We start from the raw sequence: 16047 nt of genomic DNA, 5'->3' as shown, positions 1-16047 counted from the left end.
AATCATTTTTTGATTAATGATGCATTTTATTTCCCCAGCCCTAAAAAAGACCTTTTATGTAAAAGATAACTTGACGACATTCACGAAACTAAACATTCAAATGTTGAGGTCATGTGACATTTTTAAGGTCATATGGCAACAATGTAGCATACTGCTATTTGAAGTTTTTACACTGGAATAATGTACACTGTTTCACTTATTTAAAAAAAAATACTATGTCGTATACACTACAGTATGAATCGCACGGTAAGCTAGTATTCCTCTCTGAATATGCACAGAGTAAATGAGTCACATTAAAAACAATATTAAAAAGCAAGCCGAGCTCTAGCTCTGGCATTTTTTGCTGGCTCTGTCTCTCTCTGTTTCTTATTGTTTACAAACTTAGCTAATGAAATATCAGTTAGAAGATACATTACAGAGAAACATTTGTGTTCTCTCTTCTCTGCATCCGAGTCCAAATGTCCAAACTGTTTTTCTTTCAGAATGATGTTTTATGTATTCGGGACAAAAGAGTGTTAGCAGTCCAAATTCAGATACGCAAGAGTCAAAATCAAGTTCATCTGTCGAGAAAGTCGACATTTAGCAGAAACTTGAACAATATTAATAATAATGCTAAACTTTACACTTTTTATATTTTTGTGCTATTTATTTAAATGTTGATAGAATTTTCCCATCTAATACAAATAAAAAATGTCTACAACTTACTACACTATAAACAAAATGTTTTTTTTTTTTTTTGAACTTGTAAATTAAACAAATAGTACATTTTACAAGAAAATACTATTTCAGTTTTTCATACTGTGAGTGATTTTTTTTTTCAGTGTAGAATTTACTTCCTAGAATCTCAATTTTCACTTAGAAACTGCAAATATGTAAGCGTACAGTTGAGGTCAAAAGTTTACATCCCCTTTCAGAATCTGCAAAAAGTTAATTATTTTATCAAAATAAGAGGGATCATACAAAATGCATGTTATTGTTTATTTAATACTGACCTGAGTGAGATATTTCACATAGAATATCTTTACAAGATTTACACTTTATAAAAATGATCCTGTTCAAAAGTTTACATACACTTAATTCCTAATACTGCGTTCTTACCTGAATGATCCACAGCTGTTTTTTTTTTTCCGTTTGTTTAGTGGTAGTTTTTCTTGAGTCCCTTGTTGGTCCTGAACAGTTAAAACTACCCGCTGTTCTTCAGAAAAATCCTTCAGATGGTTTTTCAGCATTTTTGTGTATTTGAACCCGTTCCAACAATGACTGTATGATTTTGAGATCCATCTTTTCACACTAAGGACAACTGAGGGACTCATATGTAACTATCACAGAAGGTTCAAATGCTCACTGATGCTCCTGAAGGAAACACAGTGCATTAGGAGCCTAGTGAATTTGAAGATAAGGGTAAATTTAATTTATTTTGTCTTCTGGGAAACATTTAATTATCTTCTGTAGCCTCTAAAGGGCAGTACTATATGAAAAAAAAATGATATTTAGGCAAAATAAGACAAATGTACACATCTTCATTCTGTTCAAAAGTTTTCACCCCCTGGCTATTAATGCATAGTCTTGGAGCATCAGTGAGCGTTTGAACCTTCTGTAATAGTTGCATACAAGTCCCTCAGTTTACCTCAGTGAGAAAAGATGGATCTCAAAACCATACAGTCATTGTTGGAAAGGGTTCAAATACACAAAAATGCTGGAAAACCAAAGAATTTGTGGGACCTGAAGAATTTTTCTGAAGAACAGCAAGCAGTTTAACTGTTCAGGACAAACAAGGGACTCATGAACAACTATCACTAAACAAAAAAACACAGCTGTGATCATTCAGATAACAAACGGTATTAAGAATCAAGTGTATGTAAACTTTTGAATAGGGGGCATTTTTATAAATTCAAGTATTATCAAGTTATTTTTATAAATTCAAGTATTATCAAGTATTATTCCGGTCAGTACTAAATAAACAATAACATGCATTTTGTATGATCCCTCTTATTTTGCTAAAATAATTAACATTTTGCACATTCTGAAAAAGGGATGACCTCAATTGTATATACAAACAGAGAAAACTATAAAAAAAAATACCTTTTTTTTTCATGTGAGGGCAAACTGACCACTTTATTTTGATACATTTTTGAGAAATTCCAGATTTAATTAGGTATCCTTGGTTATCTTTAATTTGTATCAGATGATTCTGGGGAAATTATATTACATACAAAAAAAAACTAAAATAAAAAAAAATATATATGTTAAGACACAAAAGCAGAAAGTAAGCAAAAAAGTAGTCATAATGTAAAATGAAGACTCTCTCTAGGGATGTGAACTAGGGGGGGGTTTGTTATGAGGTCCTGAGGTTACTCAAAAGCGGTTTGGGATGAAGTTTAGCTGGTTTAATTAAATCAAGCTAAACATTTCCTCCAATCGGTCATCACACACCTCCCACAAGCCCATATAATCAAGTATCTTGCATTCAACCCTGCTGTGAACGGTTGAATCTGATGCTATGTTTGACGTATGCTGTGTTTAGGAAGTTGTGTGGTCAGTTTAATCTGAGCTCTGATGAGGATCTGGCGCTCGTGTGTATGTTTAAGCATTCAGAACCGGCGAAGATCATTTGTGTGTTTGGATGTGGCATAGCAAACATCAAACCTGAACCGTAACGCAAAAACAGACAGATGCATAAACAACACATGAGCACAATCAAGAACACACGCAAAAAGGGCATAAGGAATTACAGGTTTTCGCAAAGCTGACATGATTAGTTGCTTTGCTTAGTTTACGTGATCAAGCTGTTGAGAGAGGCCGTTCGAGGGCAAAAAACAACACTGAGATTTCACAATTCATTTTCCCTAAAGTACTCTCATTGTTATTCCAGTGAATATAAACTCCTTTTAGTTCATTAATGTGGAAACAGAAGCCTGCAGTGTCTCGGAACGGCCAATATAAACATCCTCCAAACCCAACGCATGTCAACAAAACAAGACACTTCACTTGTCAGCCATCTTGGTTACAAGTACAGAAAATACAGCTCCTGTCTACTAGACCGAAATCTCCAAAAGTGACTGTAAAATCAGTTTCAAAAACACCAAAACAGACAAATCTGACAATAGCATTACAAATCATGCTTGCTGGGTCTATATTAAATTAAACAGCAATGATTTCTCCCATTTATGTTTATTACTAGAGGCCTGGCTTTCCTCCTATACTGTCTCTAATGTCATTAAATCACATATTATACAACAATTAAACAAGTTAAGTGTACTTAAGAAGCAAAATTTATATTAAGACTTATTTTCAGAAAAATCTAACTCAGTTTATTGAGGTTAGGAACTAAGAGAAGCATTTTCCAATAGGGCAAGAAAACTTTTTTTCTTTTAAAACAATTAATATATTTAATATAATAAGGGTCAGAGAGAAGGTGTAAATTGTCAAATTATACATGTCTTGGTATAGAAAGCCTTAAAAAATTTAAAGGGCAATAAATAAATAAATGGACTTCATGGAAAATACTAACATAAACAAAAAACACACATGGACTTCATGGAAAATAAATAAATAAACATGATAAATAATTAAATAAATAAACATAAATGGACTTAATAAACAAACACAATTTGGACTTAATGGAAAACAAACAAATAAATAAACGCAAATTATTTACTTACTAAATAAATAAATACATAAAGAATTTGGCCATGGATCGTGGAAAATAAATAAATAAATAAACAAACTTCATTTATGTATTTATTTATTAAATAAATACATAAACAAATGGAGCTCATGGAAAATAAATAAATAAACTTTATTTATTTATTTACTTAATAAATACATAAACAAATGGAGCTCATGGAAAATAAATAAATAACTTAATTTATTTACTAACTAAACAAATACATAAAAAATAAATAAGTAAATAAACATAGTCTTCACAAAAAATTAATTAAATAAATAAATAAACAAATAAATGGACTTCATAGAGAATAAATAAATAAAGCATGAAAATAAATAAGCAAACTTAATTTATTTAATTACTAAATAAATACATAAACAAATGACTTCATGGAAAATGAATATTTTTTTTTACTTTATTCATTTATTTGCTTACTAAATATATAAATACATAATGGGCACCATGCAAAAAAACAAATAAATTAATAAATAAATAAACGTAATTTATTTTCTTATTAAACAAATGCATAAACAAACATCATGAAAAATAAATAAATAAGTAAATAAGTAAATAAAATAAAAAATGGACTTAATGGAAAATAAATAAACAAACAGATTTAAAAAAAAATTATTATATATATTTTTAACTTTATTCATTTATTAGCTTACTAACTATATAAATACATAATGGGCACCATGGAAAAAATAAATAAATAAGTAAATAAGTAAATAAAATAAATAAAAAATGTACTTAATAGGAAAAATAAATACATAAATGCATTAGGAAGTAAGTAAAAATAAAGTAAGTATTTTACTTTAGTAACTACGTAAGTAAGTAAATAAGCATAAATGGACTGCATGGAAAATAAAATGAACATTCATGGAAAATCACTCAATCAATAACTTCAAACCTTAAGAAATCAGCATTATAAATGGACTTGATATGAGCATCTGTGTGAGTTTACGTAAGCAAGATAAACTACAGCAGTGACACTGGCTCTCTCACAGCGAACACAAACCAAAAACAAAAATCAATAAAATCATTCACAGCATGTGCTTTTAATTAACATGGAGTCTCTGGTTCTCTCTGTGTAATCTACTGTCATCTCTGAGAATCAACAGAAAGCCTGTAAAACTCCACATCTCTGCAGCTGAAGCCCAGTCTGGCATCTCCACAGCAGCTCTCCAATAAAACCCCAGCGTCCTCCATTAGCGCTAAAAGACCCACAGACGCACACATCCACACACCCAAACATACAAACGCCTGCTCTCTCGGTGTCTTGCTTCTCGACAGTTTCCGATTCACACAAAAACATTTAATGAATAAAATTACCCATTACCTGCAGGCAGCTGTAATTACACATAACACATTAAATATTTTTAATAGTACTTCTTATTAACCATAAGAGCCAAAACCAAAACCACAACTTAATCTGATAACACAGACTAAATCGCGTGCAGCAGACAGGAAAGATAAAAAACATGCCACACATTTATAATATTATGAAATATTTGCAAAATATATATATAAATAAATACATGATATGGCCAAAATTGAAATGAAACATGACTGCTGTTAAATGGCTGTTAATGGAAAAAGATGTTTTGTGCTGAGATTTAATGCGACAAAAGTTTTTTCTTTCAGGTGAACTACTGTCAAAACTATGGAATCCAATTTCCACCACTGATTAAAAACAAAAATATTTTCTGAGATTTCTAACTTTTTTTTCTCAGAATTTTGAGATACAAAGTCGCAATTGCATGTTATGAAGAAAAAAGAGAAAAATAACAGAAAAAAGTTAGTTTTGCAAGTTTATACCTCACATTTCTGACTTAATAATTCACAATTGTGAGTTAATGTCTCACAATTATGAGGAAAAAAGTCAGAATTGTAAAACAAAAAGTCGCAATACCCTTTTTTGTTTCTTATTTATTTTAAAAGAGACATCATGCCAACATGTTTAGAGCAGCCCTAAATATTGATAAAAACTACATAGACATTTTAAATAAACACATAAATGAACCTGATTGATTTTAATTTGATTGTGTTTATAGTTTTTATTACATTTTATTTATTAGTTTTAGTTTTCATTGTTTTAGTAGTAAACCAAATGAAAATGAGAAACACATTTTTTTTATTCAATGTTTATTTTATTTCAAGTGACATTTTTTTATGGTTTTAATTTTACTCAACTAATAACCCTGAATGTATGTTATACCTTAGAGGCAACGCTATGACATATTTCAGAAAGCCACAATGCACGAAATGACGCTCATGTGGACAGAAGCATTTGCTTTAACATACTTGCAAAGATAAGTATGAACCATGAAGGTTTGCATATCACACTTCACTCATTAACTTTCTCACACACACACACACACACACACACACACACACACACACACACATGTTGGGTTTACATGTTTTATGGGGACATTCCATAGGCATAATGGTTTTTATAATGTACAAACCGTACTTTCTATCGCCCTACACCTACCCTACACCTAAACCTAGCCCTCACAGGAGATTGTGCATACTTTTACTTCCTCAAAAAAACTCATTGTGCATGATTTATAAGCCTGTTTCCTCATGGGGACCTGAGAAATGTCCCCACAAGGTCAAAATCTACTGGTATTCCTATCCTTGTGGGGACATTTGGTCCCCACAACGTGATGAATACCAGGTACACACACACACACACACACACACACTCCACTGGTTTCAGATGGTGCTGATGCTGGCATAATTCTATTAATACTAATCCCTAGTAAAACAGAGAAGGTGATTACTTTACCATCACTACATATCAAAACAACACTCTGCACGCAAGTTGAATATGGGTTAGATGAAGTCAATTGTCTCAAAAAAAAGACCTACATTTAAAATTCATGTGCTTGAATTGCAAATAAATAAATAAATAACTCCAATCCATTTGGATTACATTGTTTTAACATGAACAAATAATGAAACTGTATGTAATGCATATATGTCAGTTATACATTAATGGAATATGTACACTAACACTACCAATCAAAAGTTTTTAAAAAAGGATTTTTAATGTTTTTAATGCTTTAAAGAAGTCTCTTTTGCTCACCAAGCCTGCTTTTATTTATTTCAAAATACAGCAAAAACAGTGATTTTGAAATATTTGTACTATTTTAAATAGCTGTTTGTATTTTTTTAAAGCGTAATTTATTCCTGTGATTTTAAAACTTAATTTTTAGCATCATTACTCCAGTCTTCAGTGTCACATGATCCTTCAGAAATCATTCTAATATGCTGATTTGCTGCTCAAAAAAACATTTATTATTATTATTACATTGAAAACAGCTTTTTTCAGGTTTTTTGATTAATAGAAACTTCAGATAAACAGCACTCTTTTAAAAACAGAAATCTTTTCTAACATTATAAATGTATTTATCATCACTTTTGATTCATTTAAAGCATAATTTCTATAATTTATTTCCCAAAAATTATACTGACTCTAAGCTTTTGAATGGTATAGTGTATGATGTTACAAAAGCTTTTTATTTCAGATAAATGCTGATCTTTGGATCTTTCTATTCATCAAAGAAACCTGAAAAAAATGTACTCAACCAATTAAAATATTGATAATAATAATAATAAATGTTTCTTGAACAGCAAATTAGCATATTAGAATGATTTCTGAAGGATCATGTGACACTGAAGACTGGAGCAATGATGCTGAGAATTTAGCTTTGATCACAGAAATAAATTACATTTTAAAAATATATTCAAATAGAAAACAGTTATTTTAAATAGTAAAAATATTTCAAAATTTTACTGTTTTTGCTGTACTTCAGATCAAATAAATGCAGGCTTGGTGAGCAGAAGAGACTTTAAAAAACATTAAAAATCTTACTGTTCAAAAACTTTTGACTGGCAGTGTCGGAAACTGGTCAAATTTCTGCAGTCATCATGGCATATTTATTATTAGCTATTTGCATCTGTTTGGTTTTATTTAAATTGCCTAGAATCAGTCTGTTAACTGTGGAAACAATTACATTTATTCTATTAAAAAGTATGAACATTATTTCAATCCAAATGGATAGAACTTTTATTGTTACATTTCTTTATATTTCATTTTATTATATCATATTTAAACATTATTGCAACATTTTTTTACATAAATCTTAAATTTAAGTTTAAATATTTTTGAGCATATCTCTAAAAAAACGTATGTATCTCTCTTTAAAAAAAAGAAAGTAAGAAAAAATAAAAAAATAAAGAAAAATAAGCATATTTTCTTTTATAGTTGTCGTGCTTAGCACAGCTCATGTATCTGTCCATCAGTGCCAGTCTCTCTCTTGATGTTTTTATTTCCACCAGACCAATGCGTGAGCATTTTTCTGTCACCGCTGAGCAAACTGAGCCTCTCTGTTTTATGTGTCAGCATGTGAGTGTGTGATTCCTATGGCTTGACAGTAGGACAAAACTTTCCGAACAGGATCAAACAGGAAAACAGGAACCTGGCACACACAACAAAACACACTTATTCTGCTCTCAAACACACAGCGAACCAGTCTAAACTCAAAAGACAATTGTACTTTGTACGCTAGTTCTCTGCACATACTACAGCACAAGGATTGCGTGCTACGACTGTGCAACGTGAGTTTAGCGAGATGAGTTAGCATATGACTCAAAGACACTGTTATGATGGTTATAAGTCTGGTTGTTTTAGCTTTCATGATGTCTTAAGTCTTCAGTTATTTATCAAAACATGACAAACAAACAAAAAAAGAATTTAATTCTGCCCCTCACATAAAGTTATTGTATGCTTTGGAATATTACATTTATGATTATTTTATGTTATGATTGAATGTCTGAATGGTGAATGTCTACTCCTTTTTTCTTTTTTTTTACTTTACTACAGAATTTACCAAAAAATAAATAAATAAATAAATAAAAAATAAAAAGATTCAGAGAGTGGCATTCAGTTACCATTAAAATAAAATAAACAAATAAATGAAAAAAATATAAATAAAATAAATGAATTAATTACAAATGAATGACTGATAAATAAAATAATGAAAATAAAATAAAAATATACAATTAAAAGTAATTAATTAATAATAAATAAATAAAAATACAAAATAAATGAACAAAAAATAATACAACACAAATAAATAATAACACAAATAAAAATACAAAATAAATAAAAAATATTTTGAGAATAAATACAGTATATATCTTTTAGAGTAAATTTTATTTAAAAAATTAAATAAATACATTCATAAAAACATAACTTAATTAATTAATTAAAAATGAATGACTGATAAATAAAATAATAAAGTAAAGTAAAACTAAATACATATATTATAATATATGAATAAAAATAAAAAAATAAAAAAAAATAATACATAAAAATACTAAATAAATAAAAAATATTTTGAAAAAAAAATATAATCTTTTTATTTCATTTAGTATTGACTTTATTTAATCTAGTCACCACCTTAAGAAAAAAACTAAACTAAAATAAACAAATAAACAAATAAAATAAATGAATGAATTAATAAAAAATAAATGACTGATAAATAAAACAATAAAATAAAATAAAATAAATACCTATATTATAATATATAAATAAAAATAAATAATTTAATAAAAATAAACAAAAATACAAACTAAATTAACAATAAATAATACAACACAAATAAATAATACCATAAATAAAAAATAAAAAATAATAAATAAAAATGCAAGATAAATAAAAAGTAAATATATAAATATTATTATTATAATATTACTTCCCTGTTAGTTTATCACATTGAAAATTTAAGGTCAAAGCAAGCTTACTGCATTGCATACTGCGCACTTTGGCAAAGGTTGTGTATTCTGTGCATACAGGCAACTTGCATATTGTGCACAGTAAATATACTGTTTGTACAGTATTCATAACATTGACTTTTAAATACTGGACAGTACTATTTCCTACTGTTTTGTACTATTTTGCCCATTACAAAAGCAGTGCATGCATATTCTTACTTCTGTAAGGAGAGGCTGAGCTTGTCTGTGCTGGATTTGATCTTATTCTGAGCCTCGAGGTGGTTCATGCCATCAGTGTTGATGCCGTCGATGGACAGGACCAGATCTCCCACAGCCACTCCCGCTTTAGCAGCCTTTCCAATGTCCGTCAGCTGAAACCAAAAAGATAATGATGAAAACAACACAGTGACACATAGAGAAGCCTTCAATACAAGATTTTTTTATCCTTTGGTTAAATATAAAAAAAGAAAAAAAAAGTGTGACCCTGGACCTAGAAACTGAGATTTATACATCATCTAAAAGCTGAATAAATAAGCTTTCCATTGATGTATGGTTTGTTATAAGACAATATTTGGCTGAGATACAACTTTTTGAAAATCTGGAATTTCAAAAAAAATCAAATATTGAAAAATATCGTCTTTAAAGTTGTCCAAATGAACGTCCTAGCAATGCATATTACAAATCAAAAAGTAAGTTTTGATATATTTATGGTAGGACACTTACAAAATATCTTCATGGAACATGATCTTTACTTAACATCCTAATGATTTTTGGCACAAAAGAAAAATCTATAATTTTGACCCAATTTTGTGGTCCAGTGGGCTGCTTTTGTAAATATGAATAACAAAATATATTAAATTAATGTTATTTTGAACTTTAGACCTGTTGTTGATGCAGTTACAATGCCGTTTGTTTTAATGTTTCCTTTTTTTTTTAAAGAAATCTCTTGGTCAAAAATGCCGTAAAAACAGCAATATTGTGAAATATTATTACAATTTCAAATAAATGCTTTGTATTTTAATATATTTAAAAAATATATTTATTTTTGTGATGCAAAGCTGAATTTTCAGCATAATTTCTCCAGTCTCCAGTGTCACATGATCCTTCAGAAATCATTCTAATATGCTGTTCTGCTGCTCAAGAAACATTTAATTATCATCAATGTCAAAAAATTCTATTTTTATAAAAACTATGACTTTTCTAGATTCTTTGATGAATAAAAAGTTTAAAAGAACAATGTTCATTTGCTATAAATGTCTTAACTGTCACTTCTAATCAATGTAATGCATAGCAATGCTTAGTAAATAAAAGCATTAATTAAATCTCACTGACCCCAAACTTTTAAAAAGTAGTTTACATCCAAATCTTATTTAAATTTAAATAAAAATGACTAAAAGCAGACATTTAAGCTGCGCTTTTGAGCTTATTTTAAAGTAAAGTTTCAGTTAAAGAGAGTACTAGTAAAAGGAATAATAGAGATTCACTTCAAACGCAGCTGCGCTTTTACCAGTAAACAACTCAAGACAGAAAGTTCACATTTAGTGCAAAAAAAATCCAGTTTAACTGCTGCATAAATCACAGCGGATGTTCCTGCAAACCTGAGGCCGGTTCGGACGGGCCAATTCAAACAGAATTACATTAGAGATAACTCTGATGCGAAGTCGAGCGTGAAACTCCAGCACTTTCAGTCTTTAACCACTCAAGCGCTCTTCAATTATCACATGACCACCTCTATAATAAGATTATCTTATATAAACACGAAGCCTGCAGATGGCAGACATATGGGTTCATGTGTGCTCAGCTGTCATTTATACGAGGCACTGTAAACATTTGAGACTACATCTCATTTATCAACGTTTTGCCACAATAATGCATGAAAGCTTGTGCACTCGAGAACATTTATGCGGCGAAAAGACAAAAACCTGGTTGGAAACATGTGGCACAAGTATGCGGCGTTGCTAGTTTAATGCCGCAGCAACACAAAAGCGCGCCGCGTTCTTTGAATTTTGTCATAACTTCTGTTTCCACTGGAGAGTAAACAGAAATAAAACACAGAGCATCTGAGAGCAATTACGGCACTATGGCACCCAAAGACAACGCGGATGCCGCTTTTCACTAAACAGCAATCTCGGGATAACTAAAGCGAAGCCAATTTGGAGGTGGAAACAAATAATGAACTCACAAACACGTGTTTTGGGGTTGTTTTCGAGCCGTTGTGTGCGACTTCTTGAGTTCTCTCATTAATGCACTTGAGAACATGTGGCTGGTCTTTGATTTAGTTCAGTTGCATGCTGTGCCCTCGAGGACAACAGCGGACACTAGGCCCACATAAACACATCTGAAATCAGGAAGTAGATTTCAAAAGAAAGGAAATGGGACCAATATGAGATCTGACGGAAGAACAAGAAGAGTGTGTGAATTAGCATACAAATGTATGTATGTTTAGTGAACGGGGTCAGGGCAAAGAGGAACTCTGGTTTGAGTCTTTAAAGACAAAATAATGCAGCCAAAATGAAAATGCACGCATTTATCCAAAGACTTGCAGATATAAAAGATGTCAAATAAACGTCACAATTTAAGATAGAACATCTGCTTTCTCAATACCATGCGTTAATGAGAACCCACACTTTATATGTAATAAAAAATTGCAACATACTAATAATACTTGCATTTTGACTTGACAAGTAACCATGACTTGACTTCTAGTTTTTTATACTGTATTTTATGCTCATTAAGGCTGCATTCATTTATTCAAAAATACAAGTAAAATTGTGAAATATTTTTAGAATTCAAAAGAACTGTTTTCTGTTTGAATATATTTTAAAAGCCAATTGAATTTTCAGCATCATAACTCCAGTCTTCAGTGTTACATGATCCTTCACAAATCATTCTAATATGCTGATTTGCACCTCAAGAAACATTTCTTCTTATTATTAATGTTGAAAAACAGCTGTGCTGCTGCTCCATAAAGTATTTCTGTGGAAACAGTGATACTTTTTTTCAGGGTTCTTTGAAGAATATAAAGTTCTAAAGAATCTTTTTAACATTATAAATGTCTTTACTGTCACTTTGAATCAATTTAATGCAGCCTTGCTGAATTCTTAAAACAAAGACACTACCAGTCAAAAGTTTTTGAACAGTAAGATTCTTAATGTTTTTTGTCTTCTGCTCACCAAGCCGGCATTTATTTGATCCAAAATACAACAAAAAGGGGTAATATTGTGAAATATTTTTACTGTTTTAAAAAAATGTAATGTATTCCTGTGATGCAAAGCTGAATTTTTAGCATCTTTACTCCAGTCTTCGGTGTCACATGATCCTTCAGAAATCATTCTAATATGCTGATTTGCCGTTCAAGAAACATTTTCAATATTTAAAACAGTAAATTTTTTCAGAAGTCTTTGATGAATTGGAAATTCCAAAGACCAGAATTTATCTTAAATAAAAATCTTTTGTAACACTATACACTATTCAATTCAAAAGCTTGCAGTCAGTATATATTTTTTTACTTTTATTTAGCAAGGATGCTTTAAATTGCTCAAAAGTGATGATAAAGCCATTTATAATGTTACAAAATATTTTTATTTCAGATAAATGTTCTTTTTCTGAACTTTCTATTCATCAAAGAAACCTGGAAAAATTCTACTCAGCTGTTTTCAACATAATAAATGTTTTGAGCAGCAAATCAAAATAGAAAAATGATGCCTGAGGAATCATGAAACTGGAGTAATGATGCTAAAAATTCAGCTTTGAAATCACAGGAATAAATTACATTTTAACATTTATTCAAATAGAAAACAGTTCTTTTAAATAGCAAAATATTTCAAAATGTGTTTTTCATTGCACAGAAAATTTAAATTAAAATTTTGCTTAGTTCTTTTGTGCTCAATGAAAAAAGAGTAAGCCATACATGTTCAGAACGACAGGTTACTCAGGCGGACTGTATGTGAACACACATTTTGGTGTGTATCGTGTGTTTCAGCTGGGCCTGAATCTGGTGCTAAATATTTTCACGACTTGTTTACTCATGTGGTCTGACAGTGGTTTTGAAAGTCAAGACACCACACCAGTAATTAAAGGGCTGCTGGTTTCAGAGCTGGTTAAAATGTTTTCAAGGCACAATCTACACTTAATGCCAAACTATGCTTGCAAAGAAGAAAGCATAGTTGTATGCACATGTAACATCATAGATAGAATTGTTCACTCAAAAAAAAAAATGGGCCATCCAAGATGTAGATGAGTTTGTTTCGTCATCTGAAAAGATTTGGAGAAATTTTGCATTACATCACTTACTCACAAATGGATCCTGTGCAGTGAATGGGTGCCGTCAGAATGAGAGTCCAAACAGCTGATAAAATCATCACAATAATCCACACCACTCCAGTAAAATCAATTAACGTCCTGTGAAGCAAAGAGCTGCATGTTTGTAAAAAACGAATAAATCATCAAGATGCTTTTATCATCAAAACACTGAGTCCTCTATCCACAATATTGGTTTCTCCAGTGAAAAAGTCGTCTGGTCTGAATCAGTAAAGAAATATGCACAGATCAAGCACTGTTTACATGCAAAAACAGTCCAAAACAGCTCTGAACAAATTTGTGGGTGGATTTTGATGTTAGAGGACAACAAGGGACAGACTTCTTCATTGGAGAAACCAATATTATGGATAGAGGACTCAAAGGTTTTACGTAAAAAACGTCTTAATAATGAATTTTTTTCTTAAAAACACAGCCTTTTCCTTCACAAGATGTTAACTGACGGACTGAAGTGGTGTGGATTACTTGTGGATTATTGTGATGTTTTTATCAGCTCATTCTAACAGCACCCATTCACTGCAGAGGATCTATTGGTGAGCAAGTCATGTAATGCTACAATTTTCCAAATCTGTTCTGATAAAGAATCAAACTCAACTACATATTGTTTGGCCTATGCACTTTTTCTTTAAAGGAGAAGTTCACTAACACAATGAAAGTTTCCTAAACATTTACTCATCCCCATGCCATCCAAGTTGTTCATGTCTTTATGTTTTTAAATTGTGTTTTTTGAGAAAAACATCCCAGGATTTTTCTTTATATAATGGACTTCAATGGTGGCCAATGGGTTGAAGGTCCAAATTGAAGTTTCAGTGCAGCTTCAACAATCCCAGCCGAGAAAAAAGGATCTTATCTAATGAACTGTTTGGTCGTTTTCTAAAATAAATAAAAATTTATATACTTTTTAACCACAAATGCCTGTCTTGCACTAGCTCTGCAATGCACTTCACTTCACACATTAGGTAATCACTTTGGAAAACTCATGCATGGTTAGTTCTTGATTTGTGTGCTTTGGTTAAAACTTTACCACATTTTCTTCTACAACTTTAAAATCGTCCGACATAGTTGTTTTACCTTTTTTTGGAAAGGGTGTTTGACTTTCTTTGCATGTTCGCTTTGTAAACACTGTGTGATTACATAATGTGTGAGGTCGAGCATTTGTGGTTAAAAAGCATGTAAATTTTAAAATTTTCTTAGAAAATGACCATTAGTTTTACTAGATAAGACTCTTATTCCTCGGCTGGGATCGTGCAGAGCCCTCTGAAGCTGCACTGAAACTGCAATTTGGACTTTCAACCCACTGGCCACTATTGAAGTTCACTATATGGAGAGAAATCCTAAAATGTTTTCCTCAAAAACATTCATTTCTTTTCGACTGAAGAAAGAAAGACATGAACATCTCGGATGACATGGGAGTGAGTAAATTATCAGGAAATTTTCATTCTGGAAGTGAACTAATTTTTTAAAAGAATCATTGGATGATTGAATGGTAAATGTAAAATCTTATTTATGTTTTCTTCACAAATGCATTCAATTTCCTAATCGCACCACAGCACATGCAAACCTGAAATATAACAGGTGGTGATTTCTACACAGCGTAACCGCGATTCCATACCGTGTACAGATGGCCTGCCACTCCAGCATCAGTGGTTTTACTGTTTCTCAAGGTGTTGCATGGCTGCTAGGTGAACAGAAGGCCTATTCAACTTCATAAATGTCCCTCAGAGACCTGCCGCCCAATTCAGCTAAACTAGGTGCGTTCATTAAATTTAATCTAAACACACATAAACTAGCTGTGAATACTCATAAAACGCCTTATGTGTGCGTCTGAGGTACAACACGAGTGCTGTCACAATCAATACTTCAAGCAGAAAACAGTCTGTATACAGAGACCAGCCAAAAATGTCAAGAAACGTCATTGCTGAGAAAATGTGTGTGGTAATATTCAGATGAAGTGTGTGAGACAGATACCATTTGCTTTATTACGTTACACTGAACAGATCGACGCAAATAATTAAGCCATGTGTTTCAAAAGTCAGACAGAGGGGCATTTCATTCGGTCTTGGATGGAAATGAATGGTTGTGTTTGTTTCTGGTGCTACAACAATATAAAAAATTGGGTGATTATTCAATTAAGGGGAATTTTCCGTACTCTAGGATGATTTTCTAAAGAAAAATAAACTCCAAATCACCCATTTAAGTTGTAAAGAGAAGTTCTTGTTGAAACATTTAGGTAGATGGAAATTATATAATAAAAATTAAGGAAATAACAGCAGGGA

The 16047-nt window shown here is 31.1% G+C and overlaps 1 protein-coding gene across 1 annotated transcript in view; it reads right to left on the bottom strand.

The window, feature by feature from the left end:
* Positions 1-16047, bottom strand: part of pdlim5a (PDZ and LIM domain 5a) — a 59247-nt gene that overhangs the window by 27591 nt on the left and 15609 nt on the right. The window contains exon 3 of the mRNA XM_073840516.1: positions 9674-9825. Within this exon, the coding sequence (XP_073696617.1) occupies positions 9674-9825 (152 nt within the window). The remainder of the gene's footprint in view (positions 1-9673; positions 9826-16047) is intronic.

Source organism: Garra rufa, chromosome 5 (assembly GCF_049309525.1).
Source record: "Garra rufa chromosome 5, GarRuf1.0, whole genome shotgun sequence".
In the NCBI taxonomy this organism is placed as follows: Eukaryota; Metazoa; Chordata; class Actinopteri; order Cypriniformes; family Cyprinidae; genus Garra; species Garra rufa.
Note: the sequence above shows the minus strand (reverse complement) of the source record. Positions and strands in the feature narration are given on the sequence as shown.